The 19,704-nt window shown below is 40.2% G+C and overlaps 1 protein-coding gene across 1 annotated transcript in view; it reads right to left on the reverse strand.

Annotated features, from left to right (window-relative positions):
- The window catches only part of ZNF804A (zinc finger protein 804A), a 156,970-nt gene extending 149,665 nt beyond the window's left edge, over positions 1-7,305 (reverse strand). Inside the window, exon 1 of the mRNA XM_072121561.1 lies at positions 7,019-7,305. Within this exon, the coding sequence (XP_071977662.1) occupies positions 7,019-7,123 (105 nt within the window). The 5' untranslated portion in view covers positions 7,124-7,305. The remainder of the gene's footprint in view (positions 1-7,018) is intronic.
- Positions 7,306-19,704: the final 12,399 nt, after the last annotated feature.

The following is a 19,704-nucleotide window of genomic DNA, read 5'->3' on the forward strand; positions in this document are numbered from 1 at the left end:
ACAAAACACAAATCAATTATTCAGAGTTAAAACATTGTCCTCCTGCAAACTGCATATTTTTTATTGTTCTTCAACAAAACAACAGAACGACCACATTTTTCGGCTTTATGAATAAATCAAATGGATAATTAACCACAATATCCCACTGACCAAAAGCACAGCACTACTGACAAACATTTGCCTGAAACTAATGCACCGCAGCACGTAATATTTCACGATGCAAATAGCAGCGGCTACTTCTAATGGTGACATTGTTTAGAGTTTAGTGTTAAATGAATGCACATAACACTTTAGCCCTCTGAGAACAACCCCAAGACACAGAGAAATACATTATTTAACAGTCATTAGGGGAACAAGCCAAGAGAGGAAAAATACAATGTTAACTCAAAAGGGATATTTCTAGGTAGCAGGTGCGTAATAGGGAATCACTGGGCCATTGGCCAAATTTAGAAAGGCACCTGCCTGACTCCTGCCGATCCCTCCAATGAAGTCACAGAAGTACTAAGGAAACAACCGATGACTATGATAGCCCACTGTGTAAGAGGCCAAGCAGAGCCAACTGGAGATTAAGTGGCACGTGGCTATTGCCACTTTATTCTGGCGATTATGAGGATCACATTAGTTGTAGCTCTGTAGATTGATCATCAATAGGATATCTTGTAAATGTCCAAAACTGTGAGCATGCAGTTAAGAGACTGTACTGTCACCCTCTTCAATGGAGCCAGTTAGTTCACCATTGGTGAAATAGGAAGATTTTATACCCCCAAGTTATTGTTTTGAAGTGTCTCATGTCAATGAGCAGAGACTTCCCCCATTGCAGGAATGGGACCTGCCCTGTCTTTTGCCGTGTCGGCAGGTGCCACATTTCTGGTGTGGTGAAGCTGAGTTCCTTACATATACCATATTGTGAACGCACCCAGTTGATGGGTATGGGGCTATGAGTGAGCCACAGTTTGCACGGCTAGCTTACATTTCTGTGCATTAGGCCTTAGTCCGCAATACACTAATACTTTTTTGTGATAAATGTATACATTGACAACTACATGGAAGACTACTAATGCTCAGGTTGATACACCCTATGCACAATTTAGGCATTTTCAGTTGTGTAGAGACATGTGTCCATCATATAAGGCTCCTTGGGTCATCCTAGGAGGAGTAAACGGAAAAACATATGATGTACAGTATCTCCTGATGTATACAGCAGCTCTGGAGGGGCATGTGATAAACGTCCCCCATTATAGTCATGTCTATAGTGGTGACAGGTGATCTTTAAGGTCTAAATATGTTCAAATCTTTTCATATGGTGCCCCAGTCTTATACTTATCTCCCTTTTAGTAAGTGACATATCCGGTATAGGTATCATGTAGTACTTGCCGATAACAAGCACTTCAGTCAATTCCATTAAGTCTGCAAAGGCTGAAACACAAGTTGGCCTCTTATGTTAATATCATTTAGAGAGCTTCTATTGTCTGAGAAAACACTGTAAATGTGGAAGCCATTATACTCCGTTACAGGAAAACACATAGAAACTGCATTCCACAAGATCTAACCTGGTCAGATCTAAGAGCTGATCACTGTGCGGCTATATAATGGCCCACACTTGTATGTTACAGAACTACAACTCCCATGCTGGCGCAACAGTACAAAGGTCACATGCTGAAGATCAATGGGATCAGGTTTTTACTTCCTATAAATACAATGGATACCCAGGAGATCTCCATGTCTGACAAATATTGAGTGACAGGGATGCAATACGGGTCAATTATTTGAATGTGGTTCAATCCATAACACTTGACTCTGGTTTCTCTGGGGTAGACACAGCCATGAGAAACAATACGGTAAATAGGATTCTGTTACTGACATGCACAACAATTCCCACATCTAATAAAGACATAGAAAATTAGTATTTTTAATAATTTACAAGATAAAAGAGTAAATGCCCCAACTCTGGAAGATTTATTAACATGCCAATGTATAGAAACGGCAAAGAGAAGGGTTTATACAGTGCACTTCTAACCAAAACTCAGAGTGGATGCTAAAATGAAACGCTTTAGATTTCAGTCTTTATGATTTAGCGCGGTGTGAGCCTTGTCAAATATAAAAAATAACATTCTTAAAGGACACCCCCCAGCAGTTTGGACCATACATGTTGCTGACGGTATAAGGTTGGTCATGGAGAACTGTGTGACCGTACCTGTGTGTGTTTTAGTAGAAGCAGCAGTGTCAAAAATGCATTTATATTCCAGGATAGTAGCTGGACTTGAAGCACTATTTTAGTTCCTCCACAATACTGTGTTCTTTCCATACAGCCCCAACTGTACGCTGTAATATACTAGAAACCTGCTTTCACTCAGAGCACAGGGAATAAGCTGGGCATCAGTTTATTCATGCGAATTAAAGCACCTTAAAGGGGTTGGAGGTTTTACTCCTGTTTTTTGTAATGTGTAGGGTGCAGGATATTAGTTAATTTACTAATATAGATATATTTAAAGTTCTGTTCTGCTTTATTCATATGTAAGGTGAAGTCTCCTGTCTTTTACCTCATGATCCAGACATTGGTGACCATAAAATGGCTGCAGATGGAGGGTCATGTGATCTTATCTGTTCATGATCAGTTGTCCTGCCAGGACTTTGATCTTATATTCATGAATATTATCATAAGGGCAATTGTTCATGGATAGGTAGAGATCACATGACCCTCCGTCTGCGGGCATTTTATGGACAAGTATCTCTGGCTGATAAGGCAAAAGACAGGAAGTTTCACTTTACATATAAAGAAAGCAAAGCAGAACTTTTAATAGATGTATATGGGTAAATTACCTAATATCCTGCCCCCACACTTATACACACATTGCAATAAAACATGAGTTAAGTGGCCAACCCCTTTAAGAAATTCTGTACTTGGGAAGCATTGTCTGTAAAATATGTTGGCAATTTTTTGGGGGGGACGAAATGCTAATATGGTCAAGAGACGTTACATCTAGAACTGTCTTTACCCACACAACACAATCTTCACATTGTAATGCAGCACACCAAACATTTACTATAATAAGTAATCAAACTGTTCTAAGGTTTAGCCCCACAACCCATTGACCTCGCATGTACAGCACTTCTGGTGGGTCATATAATTTTAAGGGTGACTGAAGCCCTACTCCCCTCTTTTAATTCTCCATAACTTTATTAATTTTTCTGTGGACAGATCTATATGAGGGCTTGTTTTCTGTGTAACATATTGTACTTTTTAGTGACTATAAGGCACATTTACTTAGAAAGACGGAAATTGCATTAAAAATGCTCTTTCTGTGCATAATGCTGGGTGGAACACATTCATTAAGGACGTTCATTAACGTTCATTAAGGCCCGACAGAGTTCACAAACTTTTTTGTGGTGCGCCTTTAACATAGGGCATGCGACACAATTTGCATGTTAAATAATGTCCAACTAACGCCCCCTAATTTGTGTCGCATGAAGGCTCGGGCGGCTGTGCCAGAGACACAATAGTGGCGCAGACACTTCTTAAATACCTGTGCAAGTTGTTTTCCCCTACAAGAACGTACAAAGTCCGACATAAGTGCGGCACAAAGCCCTTAGTAAATGAGCCCCAATATTCAAAATTCCATGCAAGGCACTGGGTATCTCCAAATGCAGTGAAATTGATGATAAAACGTATTTTCAGCTGTTTTTATGACTTTCCTTTTTTATATGTTTTATTATCTTTAAGTACATTTACAAAATTTTAACCTTTTGTTTCCTCATATTCTGACACCAGTAAGTTTTTCATACTTCATGAGATGCACCTGTCTAAGGTGTCATATTTTGAAGGACAAGCTGATGTTTTTATTGTTACCATTTTGGGGATTATCTCACCTTTTTTTTACTTTATATTCACATTTTTATGTGTTGCAAAGCAGCAAAAAAGTGCTGATTTGGTCATTTGTATGCTAATTTCTGTTACAGGATTCACCAGCGGGAAGAATAGTTTTTATATTTTGATAAATTGGGCATTTTGGTATGTGGCAATACCTAACATATTTCTAATCTAGGGAAAGGGGGTGATTTGAACTTCTTTTTTAAACTGTATTTTTAGGCTACTCATCTCTTACAGTCTTACAGGAGCACCAAATGACAAAATGGCGGCAAATAAAAAGCCTAGGATTCCCTCTAAAAGCTTCCTCAATAGCACTATGATGTATGGTTACGCCATGCATCGTTAAAGTGTTAAATTATTCAATCCGACACAAAACAGGAGTTCAACATAGAGGATTTGAGTAAGAAACGATTATCAGAAGTTTCACTAAGAAGAGCTGCAGATAGTGTCCTATGTCCTTGAAGAGTCCTATGCAGAAGAATGTATGGGGGCCAGTTATATGGCCTCATCACAGATGTCTTTGGCACCCGATCACAGTGCGGTGAGCAGACCCTGACTCATTACACCATGACTATTCTTTGTGGCTGCGCCGCCTCTCAGCTTTCAATAGAGAGGGGAAGGGGAAGGAGCGCTCACCCCTCCTCCCTCCTGCACCCTCCTGTCCATGTTACCTTTGTACTCAAAGTCTTGCATAAGTTTTCTTAAATTCTGATACCACTTGCATCACTGTTTCTGTGTATCATGAACAAAACACATTTCCAGGTCTGTTATCCAAAGATGACCAATATCACCCAATAATAGCCCCCTGACTCATAATGGATATGCTGTCTTTCCTTGGATAATAGAGCCCATAAGGTTCCTTTGTAGTTTCCCTTATTTTCATGGGAAGAATAGAGAGGCATACTATACTATACTGCACATCAAATGTGACAGAATATAAGATAGAGCCTCTGACGCTGATGTGAACAGAGCCTTACAAAAGACTATGTTTCCCGTGTCTGGCTGCCAACACCTGATACACAATATACTATTATTAGAGACATTTATCCCGAGCTGTGTGACATTTTACAGAATACATCACAGCTATAGATGCTTGATGGGACTGAAGCACTGCACATGTTAACTTTCTAGAAATCTCTCTATACAATGAAGAAAGGAATCCATAGATGGATCATACAATTCCCTATATATTATTCCCTGCTCTATATAAGTCTGTGATAACTGTGCCAACTTCTTGTCAACTGACTTAGATCAATAATTACTTTTTCAGACCTGCGCCCACAGTACATTCTTTATTGTATTAATTATCTAATACAATATTGTCATGGGCTGAGGCTTGAGCTCCAACTATAAGTAATAAAGCTTACTTACCACCGGCAGTCTCATAGTAATGAAGGAAACAGCAACTCCAGAGCAACCATTGTCAAATTCAGGGGAGTGGTCAAGGGACCCTTCACCACCTGTCTGATACTTGGGATGCTTGTGATAGGTGGAGCTCCCAGTGGTGAGACCATCAACAATGTACAGCTCATGTGATAATGCTGTGAGTAGGCAGAGGCTGTATTCATACAAACACCTTAAATGACATCTACCATTAGTATCAAGGATTGTAAACCAAACACACTGACATACTAGTGTGTTCCCCCTGTGGCAGGATCTGCTCTTCTTTTAGCTTTTTTTATGCCCTAATTAAAAAAAAAAGGCTTTAAGAATTATGCAAATAATCCTGAGGGGCTCTGGGCTCTATAGCTGTTAATGGAGCCTGGAGCCCAATTTTTGGAGCCTTTTTTGTAAAAATCAGGGCATAAGAAGCTAAAATATGAGCAGATCTTGCCAGAATGGGCACACACTAGTATGTCAGTGTGCTTGGCTTACAATCCTTAATCATGGTGGTAGATGTCCTTTAAACTTTAGTCCTCACGACTGCCACAATATAATAACAATGACGCAGATTCATCTTAACTTGTACTTCAGTTTTATGCTGTACAAGACCTGAAAAGTCCTGACGCCTGTCGAGGAATTGTGACTATTTCCCTCTTATACCACCTATACCTTACATGGGAGGGGCAAGAAGGGGTTTTGTGATTGGTGGTGGAGGCTACAACATAATTATACACAAGGGAGGTGGTCTACCATACACCAGCATATGATAAATTCCCCCAATAAGTCAATGACCTTAATGAGAAACTTTAGGGGCATAATTGATGTAACATTCACAAGAATTCCAACTTTATAAATATCAACCATACTTATAGAGAAGCATTGAGGTTAGATAATGGTTGCAATAATGCACTATTTTACCGAGACTCATTCATGAAGACCAAAATCCAATATTCATTCTGAACATTAAAATCCCCTTTGTAATGAGAAACCTCTTAGATTTAAGAGAAAATACTCCATTACTGGTTCTACCTCCACCTACCAAACTATTAAACACAGTTCCACCAATTGCTACAAACTAAAGTTTTTAGCAGCAAAAAAAGTGTCTATAAAGCTCAATCCTTCATTTGAACTTAATATAAATTAAATAGAAAATTATACAAACTTCAAGCTCCTCAACTTAGAAATTTCTCAAAAGATCTTAACGCTAGATCTGCTAAGGATGACATTATGGTACATGTAACTATAGGTATATTCCGTACAGTGCTAAAAAAAAATCTGAATTGTTACAAACTGCCCAAGTAATATTGTTAAAGAAATTTTATCCAAAAGTGATATGGAAGAATAAGTCATGCAACTCTTTGTAGAGAGAACTGAGCATTAGATTAATGTGTGGATATAACAAAAGCGATAAATTCATACAGTACTTCATCGAACAGACCCATCTCTTCTATATCTGTTTCGAAAAATTAGATATATTAGAATAGAATCCATAGAATATTCTAATACTACACTCTGTCTATTCATATTCATCACTACGTGACTTATAATATGCAGAAATACTATACAAAGTAAGGAATCCAAGTCTCAGCTTTAAGAAGAAGGAACCGTCATTAGGTAGCGTTTTAAAAGCATTAAACCGTAATAAATTAAAATCTGGACCGTTGTATGATCAACTAAGATACTTGCTTGTCAGTCACACAATGTGAATGCATACAAAAAGTAGATGTGGACAATGTGGGTGGCAGATGGACAAGTCGTGCTCCTCACCAGAGTTGTGCTGCTAGTGAGGGGTCCTCGGAAAACTCCTTTGACGTTACGGAAGTGTCCGTTGCTCAGGTGCGAGGAGCTGATGACAATGTAGTAGCACTCCATCCCTCCATTACACGCGATACAAGGTTCAGTGCAAACTGCCGGGCAGCGGTGTCCGGGTTAGTAACACAGAGTGAGATGATCTGCTCTAGTGTCTACGGGGAGAGTGGATGAAAGAGCGTGCAGCTGCCTGAGGATCTCTCGTATCTCTCTGATGGGCTGTGAGCTCCAGTATTACTGCTGCCTGCCTGACAAGCACTGTTATTATTATACGGGAGGGCTACGTCGCTCCATTAAACTGAGCCAATGGAAGGGAGGCGCCTGGGCTAAAACACACAGAGCTGTCAGGAGGGAGCTTATGTCACACGCTGCTCCGATCTGCGCTGTGTATTGTCACTGCACTCACAATGTGTTCATCAGACTGATTACTTACTGCCTATACAAAATCCGTACATATTTTATAGAAGTAGAGACACTATTTACTGTAGCCAGCCATAGAATCTGATATTGTGCTGAATATAGACACACACATCAACTACTTCGCAGATACTAATCTAGACCTGCATGCATGGATACATATAGTGAAACCTCTTTGAGAGGACCACACAAAACTGCAGTAGAAAACAGTCTATAGGGTTTAGGATTATCTGAAACGCTAAATACCAATTTATGCTGAAGGTAGAAGAATTGTTGTATATAATATTACAGCAGGAGGTGTTTACAAATGGCAAGTGCACAATATTACACAAAGAGAAGAAGTGTGTGTCATGAGACCCAAGTAACAAATCTTTATTCAATCACTAGAAAAAATATTCAACAGAGAAACATTAGTGAGCACATTAAAAACAATTAAAAAATGTCCAAATGTACATGTTACAGACAAATAGTTGGATAAACCAGTTAAGGTTTACCACCAAAACACCTCCTCTAACAATAGGTAATTCCCAACTCCCCCTCCCCCCTAATAATAAATCAGTAATTACAACTCAAATCCAGGTTACCTTCCAATATTATAACATATGTAGACTGCTCAAACTACACAAAAGTCATATACAACCAAACTGTTGGACACAACGATACTGGTGTAGAAGCCCTGATATAATTGCATAGGTGCTATGGTGGCGTGCAGGGGGTGAAGGGCTACGCGGCTGCTGGGGGAGTGGGCCGGTGTGGGGCCTGTCCCCTCACCACAGCACTAGCTCCAGGCAGTGACTGTTCATATGTGGCATTAAAATGAGCGCTCCATAGACACCCACCAGATACATCAAGAGGCTGGAGCGTGGATACAAGCACCGAAATATGATAAATACCCCCAGAGAGTGAGAAAAAATTCTCTAACACTTTGTGTGTAGTGAATTGGAAATGGGGGGTGATTTGAACTTCCTTTTTAAACTGTATTTTTAGGCTACTCATCTCTTACGGTATTCCAGGAGCACCAAATGACACAATGTCGGCAAATAAAAAGCCTAGGATTCCCTCTAAAAGCTTCCTCAATAGCACTATGATGTATGGTTACGCCGTGCATCATTAAAGTGTTAAATTATTCAATCTGAAACAAAACAGTAGCTAGTCTCCACCTACAGCTGTGAATTAGAGAGAGAAGAGAGTCTAGTCAGGGGTAAAACTGCTATGGAGGATCTATCAGGGTGATTTGGGACACTAAACCACCCACAGGTGGTTATGGACCATTGGTTTAGTGTCCAAAATTGCCCTTTAGCAATTCCCAATGCACCCACTGTTAAAATAAAAAACTTTCTACTTCTGGTGCTCCCCGTGCCTGTGCAGTCCCACAATAAAGCCGGTATACTACACACCTTACTACACACCTTACTTCACTGTGCATGCACCATGGGTACGTTGCTTGCACAATGAAACCGGGGTGTGCTGATCCGGTTCATTGAATTACGTTGCAGGCACTAGGGCAGTGGTGGCGAACCTATGGCACTGGTGCCAGAGGTGGCACTCGGAGCCCTCTCTGTGGGCACCCAGGCCATCACCCCAACATGAGGTTCAATAGACAGGACTCAAAGAATCTTCCTGCAGAATCTTCCTACAATGATAGACAAATTTGCCCTCCTCCTTTCAACCGCGTTGGTGTCTTTAAGAGGCTGAACAATTAAAAGTTGTCAAAGAACAAGGAGAAATAAATTATTGCTTAAATTGCTGTGCTGGCACTTTGCAATAAATGAGTGGCTTTTGGTTGAAGTTTGGGCACTCACTGCACTAGGGGAACCAGGGATGGGTCTGATGTACCATCTCTAGTTAAGTATAAAGGGGTTTTTTATAGAGTGTACAGACTGACTTGCTAAATGGCAATTTGGGACTCTAAGCTGCAGATCCATAAGGACCATTGTGTGTTTAGTGTCCCAATTCGTCCTGACAGGTTCTCCTTAAGTCAATAATCTATTATGTCATGTTGATTTATCCAAATATTGTTGAAAGGCGAAATCTGTTCAATTTGTTTCACCATTATCTACATATACATCAGCACCTTCCCAAAAGATTATCTCTTCCTAAAGAATATTTCCTTTTCCAGACAAGATTCCTTGTCATTTCACATATACTTTGAGGAGATCAACGCCAGAAACCACCTATCGATGCAATTTTCAGTGGCTAGCTCAAGCTGACATGCTATGGTTCCAGGCAGGTGAACAGGTAAACTTTCATTACTAATTACTTGTAATAATGGCAGTGCTACACTGAGTCTAGGATAAGTCATGATATAGCCTTAACTACTACTGTATCCCTTCAGGTATGAAATGTCCTAAAACCATCTTATGTAAATATAAGAATCTCATCATTAAAGGGGTTGTCTGGTCATAAACATTGCCCCTCATAAACTTTTTCTCCTCATTAAGTTATGGAAGTGTATTAAATTAAGTTTAAAATTCTGGCCCATTTTCTAATTATGAAAATCATTTATTTCAACCTACCTTCATTTGTTTATCCCACCCCCATTCATTCTGTCGCACATGCGTGCAAACTTTTCTGTGCTGCGGAGCCGCTTGTTCCCCTGCATCTACTGGGGGAACACAGACGTGCACGATTGTAGTCGTGCACATATGTGGTTCGCGGCTCGCAGCCTATCGCTGGACACGCACAAGCAGCTTTGAAGGAGAGAATGACGAGACTTGAAGTCCCCTTGAAGCACAGGGCGACCATCTTATTAAATGCAAGCAGAGCAATTTGTGCAAAAAGGTCAAAATTAATATAAGATGAAAGAACTGGGAACATTTGGGAAGGATGGAATGGGTACATAACAAGTAAAATTGTGACTTAAAAAAAAAATTAATGTATAGTGGCAACCCCTTTAAGATAACATCAGGCTTGTGCTTCTGCAGCTCACATTCCCAACTAACTACTAACTGCCCACATCTCCAGTTCTGTAGTACAGAAGTTCTCAGCTCATTTTTATATGACTTTAAAGGAGATATTTTAAAGGTAAATGGGTGACATTTCACATAAAAGAGGAAATTCTAGAAAGGCCATTTCCTACCCCACCTGATGGATTTGCAAGTTGGGGTAAGGCTGGATTCACACAGCCGTTGCCCGCCGGACCGTAGCATGGCGGCCCCTCTCAATAGGGATATATGGCGCACAGCGCTGTATGCTGTGAAAAGATAGGACACGTCCTATCTTTTCACGGGGTACGGAGTGGTACGGTGTACAGAGTGGTACGGAGTGGTACGGTGCCGCTCCCGTAGGGTGCCAAGCGCCCATTGCCGACTGATTTCCACATTTGCTCACAGAGGAAGTTCCAGAACAGGAAACTTATCTTCATAACTTCCCTTTACCCTTATAATATAGGGTCTTTGGCATAGGCCAATACAGACTGCAGGGAGGTGGGGCAATCATCACATGTCAACCAATCAAGCAGGTTGGCATTGCTCCAGTTGCCAATGCCCCTATTGTTTAACCCCCCTCCCCCCGCAGTTGTGCATGCTATGCCCCCTTCTGTGGAACATCATATATAAAGTGTCTGTATTGAACATAGTGGGTTCAGAAGAAATTGCGAAATTGGAATTTTTAAATATGACTTAAAGGGGTATTTTCATCTGGGCATTGACATAATTAACCTACCATATACATAAGTTATTTCAATTGGATGTTTTGAAAAAAATTGTTCCCATAAATGTAGCCATGTTGTCCCTTTGAAATGATATAGCTGTCCTTGGATATGACCACATCTGCTGCAGTGATTGCACTAAGAAACAAATTGTTTTGGCATATGAAATGTCTAGGAGTTACGTCATGTCCCACAGCCGTCCTGTGGTGATGAACACTAAACCAGGAACCAGGTGGTCAGGCAGGACTCAATAGCACATGTGTAGCCACCACTAACAGGATGCGGATTGGCCGTATCCAAGGACATCTATCTTGTTTCTAAGAGACGACATGGCCACATTTATGGGAAAGTATCTTGACGCTAGTAATAATAATAATAATTCCTTTATTTATATATTGCACAAAGGTTACGCAGCGCTGCACGGAGCTTGCCAAATCAGTCCCTGTCCCCATGGGGCTCACAATCTAATCAACATACTAGTATGTTTTGGAGTGTGGGAGGAAACCGGAGGACCCAGAGGAATCCAACACAAACACATTTTTAATAACATCCAATTGAATACAAAAATGATAGATTTTTCACCACATTAGGGTTTTATTTGACAAATTTAGTAAAACGTAAGAAAAAATATTCATGTCTGGTATCCGCGTAATCATATCTATCCATAGAATAAAGATAACATGATTTTTAGGCTAAAAGGTGAACACCAAAAAAATAAAGTAAAAAATCCTGTACAGAATTGATGCTTTTCTACTCCTGGCCTCAAAAAAAAGTTCCTAAATTTTCAACAATAGGTGATACCAACCCCAAAATGGTAACACTGGAAAAAGCATTTCATCCTGCAAAAAAATGCCATCACATGGCCCCAATAACAAAAAAAGAGAAAATTTTATAGCCTACAAAAGGAGCCAATGAGGAAACTAAAATTCTGGCAGCTGCAGGTCCCTTCTTCCCTTCTGTGCCTCGCTGTGCGCCCATAAAACAAGTAACGGCCACATGTGGGGGGTCTCTGTACTCGGGAGAAATTATAGAACAAATTGTATGGTGGGTTTTCTCTTTTTATCATGTGGAAATGTGTAAATTTTAGGGTTAAATGAACGTATAACCGGCACAATTTGACCATTCTAAATTTGATTTCAGAATCACTTTGATAAGTAACAGTGTTCAAAAGTTATGTTAAGTATGGGTAACTCAACATGTCACACATCCCTAGCGATTGTATATAGTAAAGAAAAACAGGTGGGATGTGTAAAAAGACAACTATATTCAATGGTATGTAGCAAAAAAAAGTATCAATTTATTTATACATAACACTAAACACTGACATTTAAAAACATCTAAAATGAGCACTCCAAGAATAAAGTGCTATCCACAGTGCATGACAATAACATGTCCTGTTCTCCCCCTACTGAAGATTATGTTGAATCTAAACTTGGTGTTGGTATGGATGATAATGTAATCAATAATAGACTGTGCATTGGTTACCAGTGCGGTCAAAATATAAAGAGTATCCCACAATCAATGTATGAAATGATGCTTCAAATAGGACCAGACAATACAAATGAAAAGAGTTGATATCACCAAGTTGTAAGGTGGGGGAGATCACGCGCCCCACGCGTTCCGCCTACGATGTGGCTTCCTCAGGGGTCTAGAGTCTAGTGCCCTGGGGTCATGTATATATATTGTGGTAGTAATTGGAGAGTTAGCTCACCTGTGTGAGGAGACGCTGTCAGGCTGGCCATGTGTACATGTGATGGCGGCCGTGTTTGGACAGTCACCAAGTGACAAGGTGAGAGACAATGGGGGTCATTTACTAAGGGCCCGAATCGCGTTTTACTGGCGGGTTACGCGAATTTTTCCGTTTTGCGTCGATTTTCCCTGAATTGCCCCGGCGCCAGCGTCCACGTGAAGGAAATCGGGGGCGTGGCCAAGCGAAAACCCAATGGATTTGGAGAAACCGCCTCATTTTAAAAAAAAAGGGTCGCGGGACGCTTACCTTCACCAAGTATAGGATCGTGCACTCCGGCGGGCCGCGACACCTGGTGGACACAGCGACACCTGGTGGACACAGCGACACCTGGTGGACGTTGGAGGAACTGCCTTAGTGAATCGCCGGAAGACCCAAATCCACCGCAGAGAACACGTCGCTGGATCGCGAATGGACCGGGTAAGTAAATCTGCCCCAATGTGTCGTACTAAACTATGTGAATTGTATTGCAACATAGGTGACCGTATACACACTCACTGCTAACTTTTTCTCTCAAGGTAAATGTGAATAAATAAAACATTTTTAAAAAGTTAAAGTATGAATGAGTTCTTAGGATTACAGAGGACTATAGGAACAGGTTTCAACATCTTTCCAAGCAGGTACATTTTCACCATATCGAAAAGACATTCAAGGACACAAAAGTAATAACAATAGCCCCAGTGTCCACTCAAACCTAAGATTAATCCATAAATTGGTTATACAAGGTTTTCCAGAAAACAAATGGAAAGTTGAAATTCACTTCAGGGTGGCCACAATGCAATGTAAAATTTTAATCTTATTCTTTCCAGCATGTGTGCACTTTCTCAGTATGATAACCATCAGTTCACATTGATTTACCTGGGGAAATTTCTGAAAAGTCGACCCCAAAGAAGACACAGCTGGATAACAGCAGGAAGAATGGTCTACAATGAGCAGAGGGGGGGATTGGATCATAATATAAAAAGTGGAGTGGGAGGAACAGAAACAGTTGGGATCAGCTGTCTTGCTCCAAAGAAGAGAAATATACTGCACCAAAAATCTTTATGCAAGGCTGTAAGGACATATCTAGATTGATATCTGGTTGATATGTTCCAGTTATAGTGGAGTGAAGACCCTTATATGACCCATTTCAACTATGGGGTGAAATTGCCAAAACCAGCATTTCTACGTGCATTTGAAGATAATGGGGCACATTTACTTACCTGTCCCGTCGCGATCCCCGCCATGCGTTGTCCGATGAGGATTCGGGTCTGACGCGATTCACTAAGATCGTGCGTCCATTTTCCTGCAAGTGTCGCTTCCCCCGCTGAGGTCCGCCAGAGTTCGCCTTCTTCTTCCCGATGCATGTAAGTGCTGATCTTGCGACACAATTTGCTTTTTAAATTCCGTGGTTTGTCCGAATCAGTCGGGTTGTAGACGTCCACACCCCGCTATTTGTGTCACATTCAAGCCGGCGCCGATGCGACACAATCCGCTCGAGTGCGCCAAAAACCCTGGCCAATTTAGGGCAAAATGGAAAAGAATCGCGAAACCCGACGAAAATGCCGCATTCGGACCCTTAGTAAATGTACCCCATTGTTTTCCATTAATTTAATTGATTAGCAATTTCAACCAAGGGTTTAGACTTCAGTAAAGTTATAAAAGACTTTTTAAAAATATTTTTATGTCCTAATAACCCTGCTACTTCTGCCCTCTATCCCCATAGCTATGCCCCTTCTTACATAGGGGGGGTTGCTGTGTTCTTACAAAGGTAGGTTCATAAGTCACATTAATATTAAAGTTGGGATACATTCAGACACCTGAGTGAAGTTGGCCCCCCCACCTTGTTCAAATCAAACAAAATTGGTGTCAAAAGTTTGTGCTACGTTTGTGCTGGTTTGTGCAGCAGAAATTTTTGTTTGTGCCGCCATCGTTTTCGAGATTTTAATGAAAGTTTCCAGAGGTCATCAGAGGTCAACCAGCCCCCCCACATTGCCCAAATCAAACAAAACTGGTGCCGAACAATTCTGCTACGTTTGTGCTGGTTTGTGCTGCGCAAATTTTTGTTTGTGCTGCTTTTGTTTTGAATATATGAACAAAAAATTAAAGTTCAAAAGTTCAAGCAGCCCCCCCACATTAACCGAATCAAACAAAACTGGTGTCAAACGTTAGTGCTCCGTTTGTGCTGGTTTGTGCAGCAAAAATTTTTGTTTGTGCCGCTATTATTTTTAAGGTATGTTCAGGTATTTGAGGTGTTTAGGATGAACTGGTAAAAAACAAACCTAGTGACACTTCCCTGGTTTGATCACCAGGGGGAACTAGCAAACACATTGTACTTTGGAAGAAATGAACTCTGATGACCTCTGCAAAAAAGTATGAATATATTAAAAATGATAGCGGCACAAACAAAAATGTTTGCTCCACAAACCAGCACAAACGGAGCACTAACGTTTGACACCAGTTTTGTTTGATTCGGTTAATGTGGGGGGGCTGCTTGAACTTTTGAACTTTCATTTTTTGTTCATATATTCAAAACAAAAGCAGCACAAACAAAAATTTGCGCAGCACAAACCAGCACAAACGTAGCAGAATTGTTCGGCACCAGTTTTGTTTGATTTGGGCAATGTGGGGGGGCTGGTTGACCTCTGATGACCTCTGGAAACTTTCATTAAAATCTCGAAAACGATGGCGGCACAAACAAAAATTTCTGCTGCACAAACCAGCACAAACGTAGCACAAATGTTTGACACCAATTTTGTTTGATTTGAACAAGGTGGGGGGGCCAACTTCACTCAGGTCATTCAGACAACCAGAATTGGGACCATGTTCTGGCCACAACAATTGCGGTCAGATCACGTCCACAGTAGAAGTCTGCAGGTCACGGTGCGGTAAGCACACAGATTTTCAGTGTGGCCGTTCATATGTCTATGTAGGGTGGAGGGGTCAAGAGTACTCACCCCCTCCTCCTCCTACTCCCAGCCCTGTGCTTGCCCAGGATTCAATCCAGTCGAGCACACGGCCCTCTGCATGTACGCTTGAAAGAAGTAGAAGTGTTGAATTTAGCTTTGAGACCCATCCACTGACATCAAAATATAGTCAAGATTCTGGTCCTTACAAACAACTTGGGAAATAACTCAGCAGATTACAATTATTCCCTACAGAATCATCCTTTCATTTTGTTTTAGATTCTCGTACATCATACAAAGTTGTATAACCTGAAAATTACTTGGACATTTCTTTTCATTAATCTGATAGTCACCGCGGTGAATCAGTTTCCTCTACCATCTCAGATAATCGGCTCAATGAATGATACAAAAAGTTGAATGGCTTCAGTCACACAGTAATATCGAAAAGGATGACAATGCAGCCTTCAAACTGTATGCTCATGGGTTTTTTTTGTTTAGATTTTTATGGGATATAGAACAGATATCATGGGGCATCATGGGATTAATAGCACAAGAGAAATTGAGCACATTGGAATTTGATTTCATTCCAGAGTGTCTCTTACTCTGCCCTTCTATAACAGAGGTAAGGGTATGCATGGAAAAGAAAATGTTGCGTGTCCAAACAATATTTGGAATTCAGGAGGCCAAGGTCAGGAGTAAAACTCTAGCATTGTTACTCTTTTCATGTGAGCACCTGCTATCTAAAATATATAGAAAGTTGTGTTTTGCATTGGTATGATATACATGTGAACTTCCACAGGCAATGGCTACTCAAGCAAATGAATCGGAGGCCAGAAGTCATTTGTTGCATCAGGCGGCAAAGCAAAACTAACAAGATGAAAATGAGGTTTGCATCCACGATGGACTGTCCTTGCCCCATGGCTATGCTAACATTGCCAGCTGCTGATGTTGCAGAAGCAATGCCGCTGCTGGGGCTACATCTGGCCAAGTCGGCTGAGTAAGCATAGACCAGACATGGCTAAAGATGACTTTGTTTTTCAATTAAATTTTTTAAAAAGTATTAAAAAACAAACAATAATTTTAATATTAAGTACTGTCTATCTAATAATGTCAGATATCTGATTTGTGCTAGAGCCAAATAATCCTCTCTATGGTAGATCACAATGTATTTGACATCTGTTATCTGTCTTTTCTGATTGTAAATCTCTCTGTTGCCTCGGTTTAGTATAATCCCCCGAACCTTGCAATCTGATCATAATACAGCATTAACTGGCTAACACATTACAGGAGATGCTGAAACTACGGAAATGGCTACATAAAAGATGAAAACCACAGGCAAATGATGCTGACGTGTTAACTATTTATTACCCAGGGGTATGTGACATGACTTATGAACCGCTGCTTAGACAAATTATAGGGAACTAAATAATGGATTCAAAATTTACAGAAATTAAAGCCGGGTACTGTATTTAAATGTACAAATACTATTTGTGTAATAGTATACATATATTAAAATGTTACTTATATGACTATTATTGGATTATAAACTTTGTTAATATTTAATCAGCTTCAGTAAAGGATGAATTACATAGGTGGATATATGTGCATCTTTGTAGGTTTCTAGAATTGGAAGCCATGGTTAATATAAATTGAGTTATTTGATGAAAGAGACATGCGGAGGATTGTGGGTGAAATTTACAGTCCCCATCACTTAAACAAACATACGTGACAGCCATAGGAAGTGACTGCCTGGCAGTCCAGTCCATCTACAGATAGTGTTTCCAAAGCATTGACAGCCCCCCTAGTCATAGGCAACCATGACACATTCTCAAACAAATTTTCGAGAAGCAATGCTAGTGACTAAGTGGGCCATATGGCTATACACATTAAGGGAACACAATAAGCTCAGTTGGATTTACCAACCCTAATGAGACATTAGTAACCGGTATATTAGATTCAAAGGGAATCATCCATCATCTCCACTTATATTTAACAGTTGCTTCAATAACACGAGGCCCATCAAACAGAACTAGAATATACCTTTAGTGGCAAAATGTGTTTATAAGATAAACAAAAGTAAAATTTTAGGTAAGTACAGTAGTTAGTGAATCCGGGAGTATCCACTACATCCCCCCTACTGCATGACATGTATGCAGATCTTGGTGATAAACCTGTGCATGTGCAATAAGCCACTAAGTCATCCACCCCCTGGATGAATGAAAGCATATAAGTAGTTATGAGCCAAGTAGACATCACTTGGTCACTGTGCATGTCCTGGCTACTGAGTGGCTGTGTGAAAGCCGTTTATACTCTCTGTTCATTGAAGAAAACACGCAGAATCGCATCGCCAACTGTACTGTAACAAAATCACAATATAACGTTGACAAAAAGAAGAAAAACATAGGGGGTCATTTATCTCTATTTTTCTTCCTGCTTTTTTCTGTCTTTTTAGAGACGTTTTTGTCTCATTGCAATTCTTGCGCCTTTTTGAGGACATTTTGAAATGTCCGTCGGACATTTGTTTCTCATCAGTAAGACATATTTATCTTCTATTCCAGATGTGCTAATTGTCGCAAAAGACATTTATCATTTCAAATTGTCTAAAACTTGCGACAATTTTTGGCACAAAAACTCCAGACTAAGGAAAACTTAGAAAATGGGAAGAAATGACTTGGGACATTTGTGCGACATTTTTGAGACATTTGTAACAAATGTCTCAAAAGGAGATCTGAAAAAAAAACCTATTTAACACAAGGAAAAAGTGAGATTGATAAATTAACAAAGAAGTAGACGGAAAAAAGACAAGGCAAAAACAAGCTGAAACAAACAGAGGTAAGATAGAATAGAATAGAATGCTTTATTGTCCCCATAGGGGAAATTGACTTTGTCACAACGACAACAGCAACACCTCCATTCATGATCACAATTACACATATATACAAAACAGTAAGATACAACGTACATATACATATAAATAATAACAATTATTATAAAAGAGTCAATAAAAAGTTAAAAAGGAGAAAAACACAATGGTTACAGATATTAATTACTAATTACTTGCCCATGTTAACTAATACAATTGCCCTAGGTATAAAGGAGTTTTTAAAACGATTCGTTCTACATTTCATATGCAGAAACCGGTCACTAAATGTGCTACGTTGACCCATCAGTGTGTTATGTAATGGATTTTTCTCATTACATACAATGGACTTAAATTTGGAGAGCATACGCGCACACAAGATTGACTCCCAATCCTCTGTCTTAGTGCCAACAATTGAGTTCACCTTCCTAATCAGTTTCTTAAATTTGTTTAAGTCAGTCGTGCGAGCATTGTTTCCCCAACATACCACCGCATAGAATAAAACACTTCCAATTACAGACTGATAAAAGGACAACAACATCCTACGGTCCACATCAAAAGACCTGAGCGATCTTAAAAAGTACAGTCTCCCGGTCGCCTTTTTATACAATTTTTCTGAATTTATGTGCCACATTAACTTATCATCCAGATAGACGCCCAGATACTTATAGTTTGTGACGCGTTCCACTGCGACACCCCTAATCCTTGTAGGCTCACCATCAGTATCACGTTCTTTCCGGAAACTGATTACCATTTCCTTGGTCTTAGATAGATTCAATTCCAAGCCATTTGTGTCGCACCATTCCGAGAACAGGTCAATGGTCGACCAATACTCAGACAAATCTCCCTCTTTTATACACCCTATTATCGCAGTGTCATCCGAATATTTCTGCAGGAAACACTCACTTCTATTTTTTTTAAAATCTGCAGTGTAGATGGTGAATAGAAACGGGGCAAGAACAGTCCCCTGTGGGGCTCCAATGTTACTCACAACCACATCCGACACCGTGTATCCAATTTTCACCTTCTGCGGTCTTAATATCAGATAATTAAAGATCCACTGAATTAGGCCAGAACCAACCCCCA

The sequence above is a fragment of the Engystomops pustulosus genome, chromosome 8 (genome assembly GCF_040894005.1).
Source record: "Engystomops pustulosus chromosome 8, aEngPut4.maternal, whole genome shotgun sequence".
Lineage (NCBI taxonomy): Eukaryota > Metazoa > Chordata > Amphibia > Anura > Leptodactylidae > Engystomops > Engystomops pustulosus.